The sequence below is a fragment of the Corvus kubaryi genome, unplaced genomic scaffold (assembly GCF_017639235.1).
Source record: "Corvus kubaryi isolate FWS band 111438036 unplaced genomic scaffold, C.kubaryi_AGA036_p1.0 66, whole genome shotgun sequence".
Taxonomy (NCBI): domain Eukaryota; kingdom Metazoa; phylum Chordata; class Aves; order Passeriformes; family Corvidae; genus Corvus; species Corvus kubaryi.
The window spans coordinates 28561224-28580177 of NW_024582054.1; the positions used below are offsets into that span (position 1 = coordinate 28561224).

An 18954-nucleotide genomic window follows, 5' to 3' on the forward strand; every position below is an offset into this window, starting at 1 on the left:
ATGGGGACACGGGCGCCGCCGAGTCCCGCGGCCCCCGGTGCGGCGCTCCGGGGCTGGCCCCGCCCGTGCTGGCGGCGGTGGCGGAGCGGCCGGGCCGGGCCGGGCTGGGCTGCGCTCGGCACCGCACTGCTCCGCCCGCCGCCGCTGCTGCTGCCGCCGCACCTTGCACCTTGAAACCTCCGCGGAGCCACTGGCCAGCCCGGACCCAAGCCCAGAACCACCACCCCCCGCCTTTTTTTTTTTTTTTGTATAAGCTCGCAAGTCCGTCTGTGACCAAAACTACCAAATTTCAGTAAAAGGCACGCCCAGGGCCTCCACAGAGCAGCGTTCTTACAACGCCCGGTGCCAGGGCTGTTGGGAAACGAGGCGCGCACGTCTCCCGACCAGCCCTAGAGCTACGTCAAACATTGCACAATTCTACCATGAATATTCACTTGATTTTTTTTTTTTTTTCCAAAGATGAAGTGGTTTTAGCCATGCTCAAACCTCGTATTTGCTTTTCACGGGGATTTGCGTAATCAAGTTACATTGGCACGAGTGTTTGTACAAACCAGATTTCAAAATCTGACATTGAAGTATTTGCAAAGATTGATTTTGAGCTTTTGTGGAACCCTGCCATGGGTTGGTTACCTGATGCATCCCCAAAAAGCTGCTTGATCTAAACCTGTCTCTGAAAGAGCCAATCTCTAGGACAGTAAAACCAAACAAAACTCAAGGACATTTGCACATAGGTTCCTACACTGAAGGCGAGCACAGACCAAGTTCACACACAAGGTTCCATGTGAATCTCATAAATACTACGGAAACATTTGCAATTGTCTGGTGGAGATACACTACAACTTCGATGAAAGGTCAGATGCTTTTTGTGATTATTCAGCAAAGGAATAAACCCTCAGGTCCAACAGATTTTTTTAAACCCTCAGGTCCAACAGATTTTAACCCTTGTGTCTCCTGATGGGCACTTCTGAAGGGGTAGGAGTGTCCAAGGCCTGACCCAAATGCAGGGGTGAAGGGAGTGAGACAGAAAGCCAGAGCTGACCCCTGCGGGTCCCTCACTGAGGGCAAAGGGATCGTCTCTCCAGGCCACATCTCTCCTGCAGCATGGTGCCCCCCATTCCTCAGCCACAGCTGTGCTCTGACCTCACTGCTGGGGGTCACAGAGCACAGAAGGGGAGTGAGTGCTGCCGTGAGAAGCACTAATGAATCCTTTTTGACACGCTGCTGGAGCTGTGTCACCTCCCCAAATGGCTGAGGGGTGACACCCCGACCCTCATGGTCCATCTGCTGCACCAAGTCTAAGTGCAGGACTAGTGTCAGCACTGAGGAGGAGGAGTGGACCAAACATCTCCCCCATACCCCTTCCCTTCCCACCACACCCTGTGGCTTCAGTGGAGGAGTAACTCTGAGATGTTCAGGATTCTTCTGTCTGCTAAAGTCAGCCAGACAACCAGGAGTATTGCACCAGGACCGACCCCTGCCATATGCTTGGGATTATCTCCAAGGAATAGACACAGGATAGGCGTACAAAGGTAGCTGGTGCAGAAGGGACAGATCTGGAATCATTATGTCTAATACGGAATATAAAGGGGCAGTTTAACTAGTAGTACCACCAAGGTGTCCTCATAGCTTGAGCAAAGACTAGGCTTTGCAGACTTGACTCCCGCTGGCCAAAAGTCTGTGACCTCTGGGCAGCCCTGCAGCACAAGTACAGTCCTGGACAATTCTCCCTCTCTACAGCTCAAGGCAATCCTTGAGGCTCTGGTACAGCCATTGTCCTCCAGTCCAGCAGACCTCCCAGAAAGACACCAACACTGGTCATCCTGCTCTCCTCACTCTCTCTTAAGTGATTAACCTAAGGTAGTCAGCTGGTCTGTAACCAATTTTTGTTCTGTGCAATAGAAAAGGGTGAATGTGCCTTCTATAGCAGGTGTTTCTAGAAAGGTCAGTTGTTTTAAGCATGCTCTGACAAAAGCTACAGAAGAAAAGAACCTGGAGTTATTTAAATGCATGCATCAGAATTTTGGATTCATGGCTTAACGCTTGAAGAAGTTAATAGAAATGACAACAAATTTGGTGATTATTTGCAAAGGGTTTGGTCACTTTTTTGCCTGTGTTAACAGTGGGATTCACATAAAAGGACTGGAACCTTGTTTAGCTTGGCAATAGTTAATGTCTCAAGTTCTAGAGGAACCATGCTTGTCTCACATGGTGAAGAATTCAGGGGGCTGAGTGAGCTCACATGTAAGGTCTTTCTTGAGAAAAAAATTCCTTTAAAAGGCCCTTATGTTCTCAAATCAGGTCATGTTCTAGGAGTCTAATGCTCTCCCATTTTGACTTGAACTAAGTTTGAGGCAAAAAGAGGATTGCATATGATTTTTTAATGATTTAAACATGCCCTTTCAGTATGACTATACTCACTGCAGCAGGCCAGGATGCCATTCTCACGAGCAGCATATTTGATTTTACAGCAAATTTCACATAAACCAGGAAAAAATACAACCCCCAAGCCAATCAAGGTGTCTATATAACTAATCTGAAAGGAACGCCGGAGGTTTGCTACTCTTCTTACCTTCATACTAGGCATCTGTTGAAAAACACGGTTCCAGGAACACAGGAACTAGTGAAGACTGCTTTCCTATGGATTTATGCCTGTGATTAATTACCTCTGCATCCAAGGTAGGAACTCTAATTGAAGCTGGTCTCATGCCTGGAAACTTACGTCTCTCCCTTATCAGGATTACTGGATATCAGTACAGAAGGCTGTTTTCTTCTGATATCTCCACACTTAGAAAAATTCTAAAAATGTAGTGACTCTGAGATCTGCCAGATTTGATTGAAATGAATTAGCTGTTCTAAAGCTGAATGGCAGAATGATCCTGTATTGCCGTACTTCCATAGGGAAGTGAGAAAGGCACAGCATGCTGCACTAAAGCCTGGTTAGTTTTACAACCTCTGTTTGGTGGTAAAGCCTATGCTTACTCAAGTTTTTTAGAAAAAGCCATGACACAAGATGGTTATTACAAAACCTAACAACACCTTGTTGAATATTTCTCAGAGTAGGAAATCAGCCATTGTTCTCTTTTGTCAAAAGAACCACAATTTACAAGTAAAAGCACTTCCACTCTATACCTTTCGAACAAAGCAGAGACACAAAAGCAAATGATGGTACTGAGCTTCAATTTGAACAATTAACCATTCAACAACTTTGTCTTAAACTTCAGTCAGCTCACTGGACACAAAATAATCCCAACACCCAGTACTTTTCATATCTAGCCTTTTTCTCAGTAATGATTTTAAACACAGAGAAGTTAATTTGTTACAAGTACTATGGTTTTTTTCCTTTAAGTATTAAACTCCTTTGGTTTTTGTGTTTGTTTCTTATCAACATACCTGCTCTTCCCTTTGGAAGTCCTGTTTTATAAGCTTCCACAACACCAGGCTGAAGTTGCATTACTTTTTCTTGATTTCCTCTCCAAATCTTGTCTGTAAATGGAACATGAAAAACAGTATATGCAGTTCCTTTGCTACAGCATTTTACTATTGCAGTACATACTTGAACTTCCCACAAGCTCCTAGGGGACTTCCAAATACAGCACACGTGGGGATACAATTTCTGTTCAATTCTGGTTTTGCAAGAAGTCATGTAATCACCTGTATCTTCAATTACTCTTCCCTAAAAAGATGACAGTTGAAATTACTCAGGTGTTTCCCTGGCAATGTAAAATGGCCTCTAGCATTAGGTTTTCCTGCTGACATGTTTGCCATGCATGAACATCTACCAGAATAATTCTTCAGGTCATAAAGCACTCATTTTGGGGGAATGTTGGTCAAGCAAATGAATAATTGTTGGGTTTTTTTTAAGGAAGAGCTACCATACAAACTTATGAAAATCATGTCAGGTAATGAAATTTTAGTATTTTTCACTAGATTTTTTTTTTAAAAAAAGGCACTACAAACATCTAAAATAAGCCTCTTTCCTGACAAATTATTAAATGGAATTTCACCTCTCCATGAAAATTCCTTGGAAAAAAGTAGGAAAACATATCTTAACTGTCAGCTTTGCAAGACACACCAAAAGAAGTTCAGACAATCCTTGCAAAAGCTTGTGTTTGATAAACCAGATTAACAAAACCATGTGTGTTTCCAAAATGTTTATTTCATTTCTTTGAAACTTGATGGCTTTGTACTCTTGGTACTAGTCACAGAGCATGAAATCACTCATTTAAGAACTGATGAGCAAGCAAAATTTGTCATCATCAGTCATGTTTTTTTTGCATATGGGACTATACATCCTAGGTCTGAGACACGAGCATACTTTCAGCTTGAATAGAAGTAATTTTTGAAAGCATTTTTATTTGTCTTATCATAGATGTCAGAAAACAAATGTGTTGGGTTTTTTTCATTCTAGCTTTTGACAGTTTGTTTACTTATAAGGGAATATGGAATAAGTTGCAGGACTGTAAAGCATTCATACAAATCAATATTTTGAGACACAAAAAATCCATAATGGTTAGGTAATTACAATGTTAAACTATACTCTCAGTCAATTTACAATAACGCCTTTTAAAATGCTTACTAAAGCAGCCCAGACATATCCGAGACTTCAAAAAAAGTCTAAGGACAGCTTTGAAAACAGGTAATTCCTGGTGAGTCTGCAGGCTCAGCTCATGTGTGAATCCCTAACCTGCTCCAGGACTGAAACCCTTCACTGCTGCACCTCCAAGGCAGCCTGGTCAGGAAAGGTGCTTTTTCATTCAAAGACCTGATTCTCTCTTCATTGACCAAATTTGTCCTTTAGGCAAATATAGCTATGTTTGTAGAGATAGGTGATGTCTTTTGCTAGGCAAACTCCCAGAGCTGCAGCAGAGAGAGGGGGTTAAAAGACACCAACAAGCACCACACAGAGAAGCAATACGCAGACAAGCCATTGTGGCAGCCTGGATCCTTGCACTTCTTGCCTTTGCTGAATGCTCGAGCTGCAGAAACTCTGATTTTCTGGCAAGGAAAAAGGAGAAATAAAGCCACAGGCACAGAGGCAGAAGGAAACAGATACTCAATGTTACCTGCAAAGGAAGCAGATTGGATATTAGCTATGTGCTTGATAAAGCTTTCTTTTGTGCAAATCAACAGCCCAGTGCCACCAGGCAGACCAACAGCCTTGTTTCACACACGGCATTGATGCCGTGCAAGCTCCATCACTCTTCCCTAGGAGCACAAGAGAAAAAAGGCTGCTAGGAGTGGCAGCAGAATCTGTCAGAAGCCTTTCCTAATTCAAGAGGCTAAGTTTTTTTTTTTAATTTCCCATTTACATGTAGAAATTTTAAAAATCCCCACCAGCAAGTATCATCTCTCACCATTTGTAGTAACAGCTCACTAATTCAGAATTCATAATCTTACAGGCACCTTTTCATTTCTGATGTCTCTCATTACCTTAGAGGATCACATAGAGGGGGAACTTATTGTATTAACCTTTAAGTGACGCATACTTAACCAATACCTCTTTGGACTAGCAAAGAAATGACCATGACATTTAGAAAATAAAGCGTTCTTTTTATTATTATTCCTTTTTTTTTAAATTTTTTTTTTATTTACCAGGGAAGCGAAGCATGAGAAGCTGAATTAGACTGAGACACATTATTAAAACAATAGGGAGACAAGCTAATTTTACAGACTGGTCTCTGCAAAGTCAGACCACCTGTAGGTACACATCAGTTCTGCATGGTGACTGTGCAAGTTTCAGCAATACCCATTCTTACATCTGCTGAGCCAAGATATCAGGCTTGTAAAAGCACATAAGATTTGGCATAAGTTTTAAGAATGTAATAAAACAGGATATATATTTCTGTTTAAATGCTTAACTCCACAAATGCCTACTTACCTAACACCTTTCCTGTTAAGCCAAGTAGTCTCTATAAATTGTTTTAACTAGGCACAGCTTCCTCAGTAAAGGAATGCACACAGCTAGATGCTTTGTACAGTAATATAGAGTTATAAATACACACATGTGCATTTGATAGTTTAACAAATGAACAAATTATACTGATTCCTATCTGTAACATGCAGACTGATGCACACTAAGGAGGTGGGGAAGAGCATTTTAAAAATAACTGAACATGAAATTGCTCATTTAATGAAAATGGAGAGTGTGGGGGCAGAGGGGAGCACCCACAATTGCTCAAACCTGTGGGTTTTCAACACGGTTCAGAGCAGTTTTGGGAACATTTCCCAGAGGAACAGAAGATACTTAGTTATTCCTATCAATGCTGATTTTGAGAGTTTATAAAACTTTCAAACTGCCTGTTTTACCCTTAGGCATCTGCTGTCCAGTTCAGTGGTTCACACACAGAAAAGCATCAAGAAAAATTACCTGCAGATTTATAATTTTTGAAGGAATCTCTGATACTACAACAAACACTACCACATAAGCCAGATTTATTTCACTGTGAGATATGACAGTTTGTATCTATATTTGGATCCTCCTGAATCAGCATTTATTACTGCAATACCTATGAGTGATCTCTCAATTAAGACACGTAGCATTGGCTTCTCTTTGGTCCAGCTGTATCCTGCAGACTGAACTTGCGAGTGCCTATATGCTATTTTGTCCTTTAACATGAAGTTATTAAGTGAGAAAGCAAAGTTTAACTACTACAGCAACTATAAATTATCTTATGCCAAGTGTAATACAAAGAAACATTTTCCAATTCATTGAAAACTCACACCAAGTGCATGGTTTCACAAGATGGAGCCAATAAGCATTCAACTGTTGAGTTTGCAAAATTTAGCAAAATGATATGATCTTTCCTCAAAGCAGATGATTCTAAAGCACATAAGCTCAGTGGTCTCCTTATTCTTGAGGTGATACTCAAATGTTCTCAACACCTCCTTAGCACCCCCACCTCCAATCCTCTTTCCAGGTTTGAGAATCTGCATCGGAGGTAAGGTCACTCATGGGAAGGCAGAGCCTGTCAGACACAGCAGGGTTCTCTTTTCATGTTCAGCAGCTTGCTTGGTTCAGATCTACAGAAAACAACCACGTTACTGACAGATGTCTTCCCTTGGCATGGCCATGGCAACACATTCCAGAAACCAATCCATATTTTCCCCCTTCCCTACTCCCTGCTAGCTTGGAGCTTTTCCCCAGTAGCAGCTTCTGATGGTAAACATTTGTTATAATAAAATCATAGGCTATACTCTAATTATCCCTTTCCCCCAAAAAAGTTTCCTAGGAAGAAGCTTAGTTATATATACTCTAAACCGAATGTGCTGGAAGAAAAGACCACCATCCCATGTTGTATTACATTTTTTGTTATTTAAAAAAAGCCAAGGGGAAACCCTTGGTAAGAGTGGAGCATATTAATTATGACAAGACATCATGACATACCAACCAGTGAGATTTAAAGGCCGCTAATAACACTTTTTGTAGTAATTAGTGCAAGATAGTTATCCCATAAAAACAAATATTTGATGGTAGACTTCAATGATAAACAATTCACTTGATGACATTTACATATAAATACACATAAATAAAAACCTACATCATTTAGGTTTGTAGTTAACAAAAAGTATGATCTGAAATGAATTAAATGTAATTGTATATAGCTGGATCAGAGCTCTTCCTATAATGATACTCAAGTATGTGGGGTATGAAAAGCATAAATGTACAATTCTCAATTTAGTAAAGTACTACTCTATGAAACAGAATAATGAAAACAGCTCTTACATTTTAATGCCAAGTATAAAATTGTATATTTACATTTACATACACTTTACTGAACTACATGGGGTAGCTCATGGTAAAAAAACATCCCTTTTTGAAAATCTTGCAAAAAATATATCAACTGCAGATATGATCAAAAGTTACTAAGTTAGCAGCTGACATAACATCTGTAGTAAAAAATATATTTTAGGAAAATACCTGGAAAAATCTAAACACCAATAAACACTTTAAAACTATTTTTGAAGTAAAAATTGTAGCAAAACCCAAAGAAGCTAGCAAGGATAACAAGAACTATTGCATACTGCTCTTTAAGAGCCACGTAGCGACTTAAAACAGAAGCAGCAGGTATGGTAGTTTTGTGGTGTAACAAAGTGGAAACCAGAGGAAAATAGGAAACCAGTTATCCAACTTCCCTCTCTGTTATTTCCATTTTTACGGGAGAAGTATAATAATATAAGAGAATCCCTCTCCCTGAGGATATCCTCCACCAAAGGCTAAAACAAATTGGTAAAAGGAACCCAATTTCATGAGCCTTGGATCCCAAACGTAGAAACATTTACCGTATGTACTTACAGTTCAGTGGATGATAAATCAGATTATTACACTACAACTTGCAGGTTAACTTTAAGAGTTAACACTATTTTGCAATATGAAGTGCTTCTTAATATATATATAATATAGAGATATTTGTAAAATACTTGTGCAGATATGATAGAACAAACCATGGAAATTTCTTTCTCAAGTTTTTTCTTCCTATTAACAGATCTTTACCTCCTACACAAGGAGGTTCAGGATTCAACAAGGATTTCCACAATATGATCAAGGTCATTAAGATCAGATTTACAATTAGAGTTAGAAGCTGTATTTGTTGGAGAAGAAAATGTTTCAAGACTATCACAGTGTCCCATTTTTGTGTTGCTCATCATGCCTGTTAACATAGTATCAAGATCATAGTAAGAATTGTCAACTTCTGAAAACAGATCCTCAACAGAATTAGGACTTTTATTCTCCAGTGTCTCAAATATTTGATCTAAAGATTTTTGAAAGTTTCCTTTATTTTCTTGTGGATTCTCCATTTCCCACATGTTGCTCTGCAGGTTTCTTGGTGCTTGCACTGAAGAGGCTGTTGACATAGTTTCTGAACTATCTTGTGCCTGGTCACTCTCAAAGTCTTTATTGAAAGTACCATAGCCTGGAACATGCTTTCCCTCAGCTTGATCCCGAGATGAACGACAGAGGATATCTGTTGAAACAAGACGATCCAGGGATGCCTGCCCTGTACTCTGTGTATTTATCATTTGCCAAGTCCCATCTTGAGTCATTTCCTCTTGGATCTGCCGTACCGTGTTGGCTATAAGTACTGAACGACAAAGGTTGGGTTCAACCAGCATGTGACACAGCTGAAGTTTAACCAAGGACATGTCTAAAAGTGACTGCCGCTGGAGATTATACGAAGGAATAGCCTTAATACCAGCCAGAGTCCCTTCAATATCTTCTTCACCATCAAAACATTTTCTCTTTAATCCTCGCACAAACATCGTGTCCTGTAAAAAACACCAAACAAATAAAAAAAAATCATGTAGAACACAAACAGCTCAAGAAAGAGGGGGGGAAAAAAGAGACTAAAAAACAGAACAGCAAACTTTCATCTTTTATTAAAAAGCAAATTCTTTTAAAATAGAAACATCAGAATTGTCATACCATGTTCTAGAATGGCCAGTGTGGTACAACAGGGGTCAGGAACATATGGACCGAGTCCCAAAGGCGACATTCGGGAACCAGGGGTGAGCAGGTCCACAAGGCATGGCATCGGAGAGAGGCAGGGGCTCCCAGCTCCTGGCTCCCATTAAACTCCACACTTGATGGAAGTCAGGAGCTGCTGCCTCGCACAGAAGCAAACATCTCACCGGCTGTATTTCACCTACTGGAGAGGCAGTTTCTCCTCGCTCCTCCCGAGTTTCTACTGGCATGCTTAACCTCTAATTTTGGAAATAAAAATACAACCTGGCACACCATCTTTAAAAGATTTGACCCCTCCAGAACATTAACATGCCTAACAGAGTAATAAAAAAAAAACAAACATGGGCAGCATATGTGAAAAGATTAGCTTATTTTGGCTACAAAGAGAGTAATATCTAGATTTGTTCCATGTAACTTGAGACAGTCAGCAGAGGTGGCCAAAGCAGTCCTTCCAGTTCCCCTCCTTGAGTGAGTAAGCGAACTGCGTAATTCCAGTAAGAACTGGGCAAGTCCAGTAAGGATAGTCACAGTCATCCTCTGTATGGGCTTCTGTACTGCTTTCCCAGCTGACTGTAAGACAGCAAAATTCCTGTATTCCTAGTTTAGGTTCACCAGCTAAAAATACACAGGGTCCATGCAGGCTTCTCAGTATTCACACCTAGAACCCCTTGCTGAATTTTCCAAGGGGTGCCTCTCAAGTACCAGCCTCAGCTCTTCCTCTGAATTGCACTAATTTTGACAACAGTGCCCCATGCAAATATTGCAGCTGGTCCCTTGAAATACAAAGTAACTTTTAAAAAATGCAATATATATCACTTCTTTTAGTCTCATAAGAATTAGGCTGCAAATGAAAGCTAGTACCTGATCTTCACATTTATGCTGCTTCTTTATTTCCCTTCTAAGTCTTCTGTCCCTAGAATTCTTGTCTGCGCAATATTTGGGAATTTTTTTTTCAAGGTAGTGACCCAAACAAAACAGTCTTTCAACTAAAAGCTCATAAAACCAAAATACTATTGCAGTGTCTTTCTATATCATTTCCAATTTTCCTTGATAAGCCCTAAACTCTGCCTTGCTTTTCTGGTTGCTACGGTACATTCTACATATTTTCAAGGAATTCTCTCTCAGCTTTTTCAGAGACACTAAAAATCCACCAAAGGGCAACAACACTGTTCCTTTTAAAATACATTACACACTTATCTACTGTGAAAACCTGGGGATAGCACAGTAGCTAGATAAACACTTGGTCTGACTCTGTACAACACTTGTTACATTGCTGTATATATCCATGAAATAACCTTCTTTGGGATTTGCTGACTCTTAAAAGATTTCTTTCCACTGAAGGTACAAAACTCTTTATAAATCATAATGTGCACAGACTACAATATAGAATGAACTTGGTCTTGTGGTCATTTTTCGTAACTTCTTAAAAGCTATCCATGGATTAGCAATGTATGAAATACTTTGGATGTTTCTTCTAAAATTATATCCTGAAACCTAACACATTTGCACTACTCTTGTTAAATACAACACACATTGTTGCTTGATAGTTCCTTTTCCAAATTTTAGACATTCCTGCAAACTTCCTATCAGAGGATATCCTATTTAATTTTTCCCACATTTGTATGTACAGTAATTTCTGAACACACCCTCCCCCCATGCGAAACAACCTCTAGAAACATCTTTTGGGACTGTGTACAAACCACATATGATTACATCATCGAACATTAAACACTGTGCAGAGTTTGAAGCTTCTTTTATTTCAACTTACATTCTTGTGATGAGTAATTAAAACTTCAATTGAACGTTAACCTGGTTTTCATATATCTATAATTTGGCATTCAAATGCCTTCTAAGGCACACCAACAGAACAGAACACGGGAGAAAACTTGAAAACCTCAATACATCACACACACTTGGGTACCTAGAAGCAGAGGAAAAACATTTATGGATTCTTAAAGGTAAACCCTTCACAGCATTCACTGGATTTTTTCTAAAACTTGCTTTCAATTAGTATCTTACATCATAAAGCCACTTCTTTGTCATCACAAAGTACCAGGTTACAGTTTCATTTAAGAAGCAAAAAGTGACTTACCAGGAATTGTGTTTGATGCCGTCCTTCCTGTTCTCCCATGCTACTGAGCAAGAGTCCATACAGTAAAAGTAAGAGCACCACCTAAACAAGCACAAGGAAGCAGGATGTCAGGCAGGGACAGGAGATGCAGAACAAAATAGTTTTGCTTCAGTATCTCTATCCTGTGTGATGTGAGCATCATTCCCACAAACATGAATAGTGCTATTAAACCCAGTGCACAGTTAGAGCACAAATGTGATTTGGCCAACAATACCCCCAAAATATGCAGCAGAAGGAAAATGCCAGTTTAATTCCAAGTCCTAGGCTATTGCCCCGACCTTTGGACCAGCCTCTCCCTTATGCCTTACACCACTGCCATTTATAGAGCAAACAAAAGTTTTTCATATGAGCATTAAATATTAGGTGCGCACAAACAAAAGGTAATGAAAGCAAGTCATCCTTACTTTTATTACAAAACTATAGTTTTCACCTTTGTTATACAAACCTATGTATATCTCTGTAGCATCTAGAGAAAATGAGCTGGCACAAACACAAAACTGAAACATAGCAAAACATGAGAGAATTTTCCTTTACCATCACAGAAACTTTATGACTAAGATTCACTTTGCAAGATGACAATAACGAAAGTAATGACAATAATTAAATTGCTTTAACTATAAAGTCTGAGTTTTTAAAACACATTTAAAGCATAACAAGATTTGATATATCAAATACAACTTCCCATCACATGCAACAATTCCCTTAACTACTGAAACTAGAAAGAATGTTATTCCAACAGGCTACAGAAACTTTTGTAATAAAGTATGGAAACAATTCAGATACTTTTCTAGGCATGTCTGTGCAGTACAAGAGAGTTCCGTGTCTGCAACTGAAGTGCATACCTAGAAAAGAAAGAAGTAAAGAGGATGCACATGGACATCTGCTCTTATTTTCTGTTTTGTGTAGTAATAAACAATTTTTCAAGATTGCTTGCTCTCAAATGTGGGGTGGAAGAAGACAGCTGACAAAGGACTTGGGGGTGGGAGTGCAGAAAACATGTTTTTCCTCAAGAAGCTCCATACTCATTAAAATACCACAATGGAAAAAACCCCCACCTTTAACATTCTCAAGCCAAAATGTTTTGACTTGATCCCAGATATTCAAACTAAATGATGTTATGTCATGGAAACTGTATTTCAACCAATTCATAGTCTCATTTTCTTTTATGGACTGAGCTCACAGCAACTTTAAAAACAGTATCTTAAGGCATCTGAACTGCAACTTCAGTCAGACACCATATCAAGTCAATAAACTATTTCTTATTTCTGGCAAACACTTTATAACACTATAAAATTTCAGAAGTTTTTGCTCCCCAGGTATACTTTCAAAACATTCTATAAACTAAAAGTGATCTCTTTGAAAGCCTGTGTCTGGTTACTATTTGAATCCCAAAATTTCTGCTTTATTGGAGGGTAGGTGACAAGGGCATAAACCTAATTTTAAAAAACCCAACCAAGCAAAACCCACCAAACATCTCCCCTCCCCCCCATCGCCAATAACTACAGGTAAAGATGGTGCAATCATGAGAAAACCAAACTGGAATCTTTTCTGATGCTATTTAGTATATCTGACAATTTTAGAGGGAGAGGCTGTGGCTGTTAGCCTCCCAAAATAGTGGACAATACAGGAGGTGACTGTTGCCATGAGTTCTTGGTAAAAGAGCCATTATCACATCCACAAACTAAAAGACAGGAGATGCTGGCAGACCAGTCCAGTCTGTAATCCATTTACATATTACAGAAGGAAAGTTTTCTCATGCAATATAATAATGTGTAAAACCTGCTGCATGTGATTCCAAGTTCTTCCCTAGGGCAATAACCAAACCACGTGGACCTCTGTTAAAATAAACTTGAAGAATATGCCCATCACAGCAGTCACTTCTTTGGATTCTATAAACTGGCATTATGTGTGCCTCAGAAACCAAGTTCTCAGCAAAAGCATACTAACTTCATAGTTATTATCATATGCAGTTAAAACCTTGCACACAAATGACCTCCCACAGACTTCTCTGCATTATCTCCAATAAGCACTCATCTCAAGAGAATGCTAAATTTGAAACTTAATTAATTAAAATCTAAGTACCTTTTCCTATTGATTTACATATTAACATACTCAAAAAGGCATTAGCCATTGTGTAAAACCTTTTGATACATCAGAGAAAGACTGCTGCTGCTTCAGTCAAGATGTTCAAAATCCCCCGATAATTTCAAGCAGCGTCTTTCTCTGTCCAAGAGGCAGTACCTGGACTAGCTACATCATCTCCTTTCTTCCACTGCTACCCCAGTGTCATGAGCCCAAACTTTGTGTGTTCAACTAAACTGCTGTTTGAAACAGCTATACAAAAAAAAATGCTGTCAAGGAGACAACAGCTAGCTGCAGCAAAATGCACTAGGAAAAAGCAATTTTGTGGATTTTTTTTTTTTTAATAATAGCACAGTGTTATATAATTCGTAAGTTTTGCTTTTAGGATAGACAAATTCCCCGTCTGCTTTACAAATAAGGTGCTGGAAATTTGATCCAATTCGTATTAGAGCATCAACTTAAGACATTCCAGGTTCACACTCTATTCAGACTCATATAGCGATATGCTGCCAAAGATACAGTTAAGTACTTAAGGGAAAAAGCTGCTACCCATTAGTTGGAGTAACAGAGAAGATAGGGAATTTCAGCAGTGCTTATCTTTAGGAGAAAGCAGACAAGACCTACCTAGGCCAGTGCTGGAGGTTCAGTGAAGCACAGCACTGCTTTTTGTGCAGCCGTAAGTACAGTGATGATGGTTAACAGGGGAAGGCAAGAAGGGGCCGTATCTCCCCTCTGCCACTCTAATCCTTCTCCACTCCAACACTGGCTTTTCTAAGAACCGTGGGAACAAACCAAAGCTCTGTGCAATAGTGGAGAAAAAGACTGAAAGACAGCTACTCCTCTTTCAGACATGCACGTGTGCCCATATGGTGGTGTCGAGGTACAAGGTGGGATGCGGACACAGCAGAGGGCTGGTAAAGCCAGAAATATCGCTATTCGGACTGGAACAAAGGCCCCTATAAAGCACTAGGGTCTGCCCACCCCCGGGGCGCAGGGAGCTGGCAGGCACCTCTCCGGCACTCGAGAGATTCGGGAAGCGGTTCCAGCACCCGGGGAAGGGCAGGCTCGGCGGCTGGGGCAGGAGCTCGTGAAAACGCAGACGGGGCCCGGGAGCGCTCAACGCGGGGAGGGCCCGCAGAGCCGGGGGGAGAGGCGGGACCAGGGCGGGGAGCGAGGGGGAGCTCCCCGGCGGTGGGAGGGCAGCGGGGTGCCCGGGGGAGGCGCGGACGATGAGGGAGCGCGGCTGCGGAAGGGACCGAGCAGAGGAGGAGTGCGGAATGGGCCCCCTTGTCCAGCCCGCCCCGGCCCCCTCAGCGCTCCCAGCGGTTACTCATCGCCCCGCGCTCCCGCCGCCATTTTGAATCGACTCCGTCCCCTCCGCGGGTTCCGCCGGCACCGACTTCCCGCGGATCCGACCCAGCCCAGCCCGACCCAGCCCACCGTACTCACCGCCTTGCCGCTGCTGTCGCCGGCGCTCACCCGCGCAGGAACCCCACTCCGCTCCCGCCTCACCGCCCGCTCCGCGCCTGAGGGACGGGCGGGGCCAACCGGCCCCGCCTCCCCCCGCCCGCCATCTTATTGTCAAACCCCACAAAGGGACCGGCGGTCGCCGGGGGCGGGCCTTCCCCGGCGACCACGCCCACCAGGGAGCGGCGGCGGCTGCTATTGGCTACCGCCAAGCTGTGAAGGCGCCTCTCGCCGCTCCGATTGGCCACGGCTCCCTTCTGTCCCGCCCCCGGGCTCCGCCCCTGGAGGCTGTGGGGTTGCCATGGCGGCCGGGCCCTTACCCTCTGCCGTGAGAGGCTGAGGGAGGCGGGGGCGGGGGCGAGGCGGGGCCGCCCCGATTTCAAACCGCAGCCAAGGCCCTGCGGCGCGTCTGGGCTCCCGGCCACGGGTTCCGGCGGGAACAGGTTCAGACCTGGCCGCACTGCAGCCCGCGGGGAGCCGTGGCGGGGGAGGGGGAGTCTTGGCCGCCCTGGCCCGGGCGCTCCCCGCCGTCAGGCGCCCCTTCCCTCAGGGCTGGGGAGCCTCGGCGCTGCGCCCCGCGGGGGTGACAGGAGGCCTCAGGACTCCATTAGCAAGGCCTGTGGCATTTCCTGTTCGGGCCCGGCCGCCCAGCCCCGGGTCTCGCAGTCAGAGCGAGGAACCCGCGTGCTTGGGGCGGGTGTCTCACACCCCGCGGGGAGCCGCTGTCTGAACACGAGTCAGCAGTGAGTGCCCAGGTGGGCAAGAAGACCAGTGGTATCCTGGCGTCTTGTCAGGAATAGTGCGGCCAGCAGGACCAGAGAAGTGGCCATTCCCTTGTACTGGGCATGGGTGAGGCCACACCTCGATGCTGTATCCATTTCTGGGCCTCTCAATTCAGGAAGGGCGTTGAGGTGCTAGAGTGTATCCAGAGAAGGGCAACAGAGCTGGGGAAGGGTCTGGAGCGCAAGTTTTATGAGAGGCAGCTGGGGGTGTTTAGCCTGGAGAAGATGAGGCTCAGGGGGGACTTTATCACTCTCCAAGTCCCTGACAGGAGGGTGCAGCCAGGTGGGGGTTGACCCTTTCTAGGTAACAAGTGACAGGACAAGAGAACATAGCCTTAAGATGTGTTGTAGCGGGGTTAGGCTGGACATTAGCAAGAAGTTCTTCACAGGAAGGGTGATTAGGCACTGGAAGGGGCTGCCCAGGGAGGTGGTGGAGTCACTGTCCCTGGAGGTGTTGAAGGAAAGACTGGATGTAGCACTTAGTGCCATGGTCTGGTGGACAAGGTCCTGTTTGGTCACAGGTTGGACTCGATGATCTCAGAAGTATTTTCCAACCTTACTGATTCTCTCCTAAAGCTGCTGCCACCCTGCTGAGCAAAATCCCCTCCCCAAGCCTTGCTCGCTGCCGTGACCCCAGCCCGATGCAGCTGCACATCTGCAACCACTTAGGCCGCCCCAGCGCCTCTCGGTCGCTCTCCCGGCCGAGCAGCTACGTGCCGGCTGCTCCGGAGCAGCCCGAGGGAAGGAGGGGCGGCTGGCCCGGGCTGCCCGAGAGCCGCAGAGGCGGCAGCTGCTGCCTCCCGCCCCCGGGGCGCGGCGGGACGGGGAGGGGAAGGAAATGGGGACAGGGTGGGCTAGGCAGCAGGAATTGGAGGATCGGTGAGGCTTGCGGCTGAGGAAAGGCTGGGAAACAGTAGAGCTGTAGCTTCATACAGTAAGGCAGGAGGAAATAACATTTCCATAGCAAAGCAAGATCTGCATTTGGGACAAGACAGGTTGCAAAGCGCAGTGTTTCTCCTTGTTTAGTTTCTTGCACCAGTCTTACGGCATCATGGTTAAAAGCACAAGTTAAAGCTGTGCAAGAACGATGCCAGAAAGAGAGATGTTCTTGTGCTCTATTCACCTTAACATTGAATGTCCTGAGTTGGAAGGGATCCACAAGGATTATGGAGGTCTCAGCTCCTGGCCCTGCACGGGACAATTCCAAGAATCACACCATGTGTTTGAAAGCATTATGCAAATGCTACTTGACCTCTGTCAATCTTGGTGCTGTTGATTTTTTTGTTGTTTTTATTTTATATATATTTGTTTTAGCCCCAGTCTTTAATAAGGATTTGACTTGAGAAATAAAGGCGTAGCATCAAAGCACAAAACATAGCATGGGATCTGATTAATAACTTAAGAAACTCAACTAAAACAGTCTTAGCATTAGGCTTTCACTTCACTCGGGTATTTATTTCAAAGTCACTGTATGGGAAGCATTTAGGTGTTCTCTACCATATTACCCACGCTTGCAGCAAGGAAGCAAAGTTTCCACATGCAATATATATACTGTTAATACATATTTGTTGCATTTTAGTAACATTCTGGAAGGGTGGTGGAACATTTCCTTGGAAAGCAGCAGTGAAAAGAATACCTCGTGCAAATCTGCTACTGCAATGCCAGTAGGAGTCAGGACAATCAGAAAAGAAAGGTACCAAAACTTACTTTCCCATTCTATTTGAACCAGTTGTTCTCAGCAGAGACAAACATTTGCTGTGGTGTTGCCATCAGCTTCTGTAATTCCCAGTTTGCTCAGTCATTTCTTGTCACTTCATCTGGCTCTTCTTTGTAGAAGTAGCCCCAAGTTCATTTGCAATTTCACAGTTGCCTTCAGTTTGCTCAGAAATCTTGGCTCTCTCATGAAGCTGCACATTCAGGTAGTTGTTCATGCCTGAAGCCTCTACACAGGCTGGTCATCCCCCAACTGGGTGGGCTGTGTGTTCCCTTTTGTTCTGGCTGCTGAATCATCTTTTACATCAGAGAGCATCATTGGTATAACCAGAACCACACCATACCCTTCATGATTATGGATCATATTCTTGACCATGGTTACCTTGGCAATGTCATAATATTCATCTAAGAAGTTGTAAGTATTCCCTCCTTGCAGCTACATGCCATTGTTCAACAGAGTGCATGCACTACCTGGCATCACACAGATCTGAGTTTTTCATTAATAGCTTGGCTGATGTCTACACTGTTATGCCTCTGGTTTCACATTGTAACACACAATTCTCCAGGGTGTTTTTCCCGTGATGGACACTTTAAACCACCTTCACAACGTCATGTTGCACTCACTTCAAACTGGAGATCCTTACATTGGCTTCTGTACAGTCAAGAATGGTATCTCCTTTCTCTTGGTGTTTTTTTAAATCACAGTATCTTCTCACAGGCCATAGCCTTTGAGTTCAACTGGATCAGCACTGCAGAACAAGCCCTCTAGAACACAGTGACCAGGACAGATGATGACTGTGTATGCTTCCTAGAAGGCATTTACAGCTGTCAGTGGATCATGGTGAAACTGTATTTCTAGGTGTTCACCACAACCAGCTACAAGCCCAGAATCACAACACGTTCTGGGATGTCAGAATGCAACCTCATCAAGGCTCAACACGTCACACAAAGTAATCCAAGTTATCCTTCTCCTTCTTCCCGTCCCAGTCCTCCAGATGCACTGGTAGAGGAGCCTGAGATGCTGTACAGCTTGTGATGTCTGGGTTGAACTCCCCTGACTCATCACACACAACCCACAGCTCCTGCATTGGTATCTGGTGTCCCTTAAGCTTCAAGGGTTCCTGCTGTCCCATGACTCACACAAGAAAAGCTGAGTTGCACAGCTGCTTTTCAGAGCTGAGTTCTCCATTCCAGCCACTCCCACAAGATCCTCAGACAATTTGTATGCCAGATTTCCTGCCATCCACATGGTGCAAAGACTTTGTACAGGTACTCAGCTGTGAATTGTGTCACCTCAGAAGTTTTGCAGTGTTAAGGAA

At 43.4% G+C, this 18954-nt stretch overlaps 1 protein-coding gene and 1 pseudogene across 4 annotated transcripts; both read right to left on the reverse strand.

Moving 5' to 3' along the window:
* Positions 1–7292: 7292 nt before the first annotated feature.
* CDCA4 (cell division cycle associated 4) lies at positions 7293–15248 on the reverse strand. Of its 4 annotated transcripts, XM_042047537.1 has the most exons (6): positions 15123–15248; positions 14298–14472; positions 11553–11633; positions 11229–11381; positions 9422–9699; positions 7293–9264 (listed from the first exon to the last, which is right to left on the reverse strand). In XM_042047537.1, exons 5-6 carry the CDS (start codon positions 9422–9424, stop codon positions 8509–8511), a joined length of 759 nt encoding a protein of 252 aa, XP_041903471.1. In that variant the 5' UTR covers positions 9425–9699; positions 11229–11381; positions 11553–11633; positions 14298–14472; positions 15123–15248; the 3' UTR covers positions 7293–8508. The 4 variants fall into 4 exon arrangements, with proteins under 4 accessions (XP_041903471.1, XP_041903472.1, XP_041903470.1 ...); XM_042047538.1 differs by lacking the exons at positions 11229–11381; positions 14298–14472; XM_042047536.1 differs by lacking the exons at positions 9422–9699; positions 11229–11381; positions 14298–14472 and having other exon boundaries at positions 15123–15241.
* A 2034-nt stretch (positions 15249–17282) lies between these two features.
* Positions 17283–18723, reverse strand: LOC121673944 (annotated as a pseudogene).
* Between the last annotated feature and the right edge of the window lie 231 nt (positions 18724–18954).

Bases quoted from the DNA above. Each gene is read 5' to 3' on its own strand.
- CDCA4 (XM_042047535.1), bottom strand. The intron at 9,265-11,552 runs GTAAGTCACTTT...TGTTTTTTACAG, and splicing joins GGCATCAAACACAATTCCTG to GACACGATGTTTGTGCGAGG.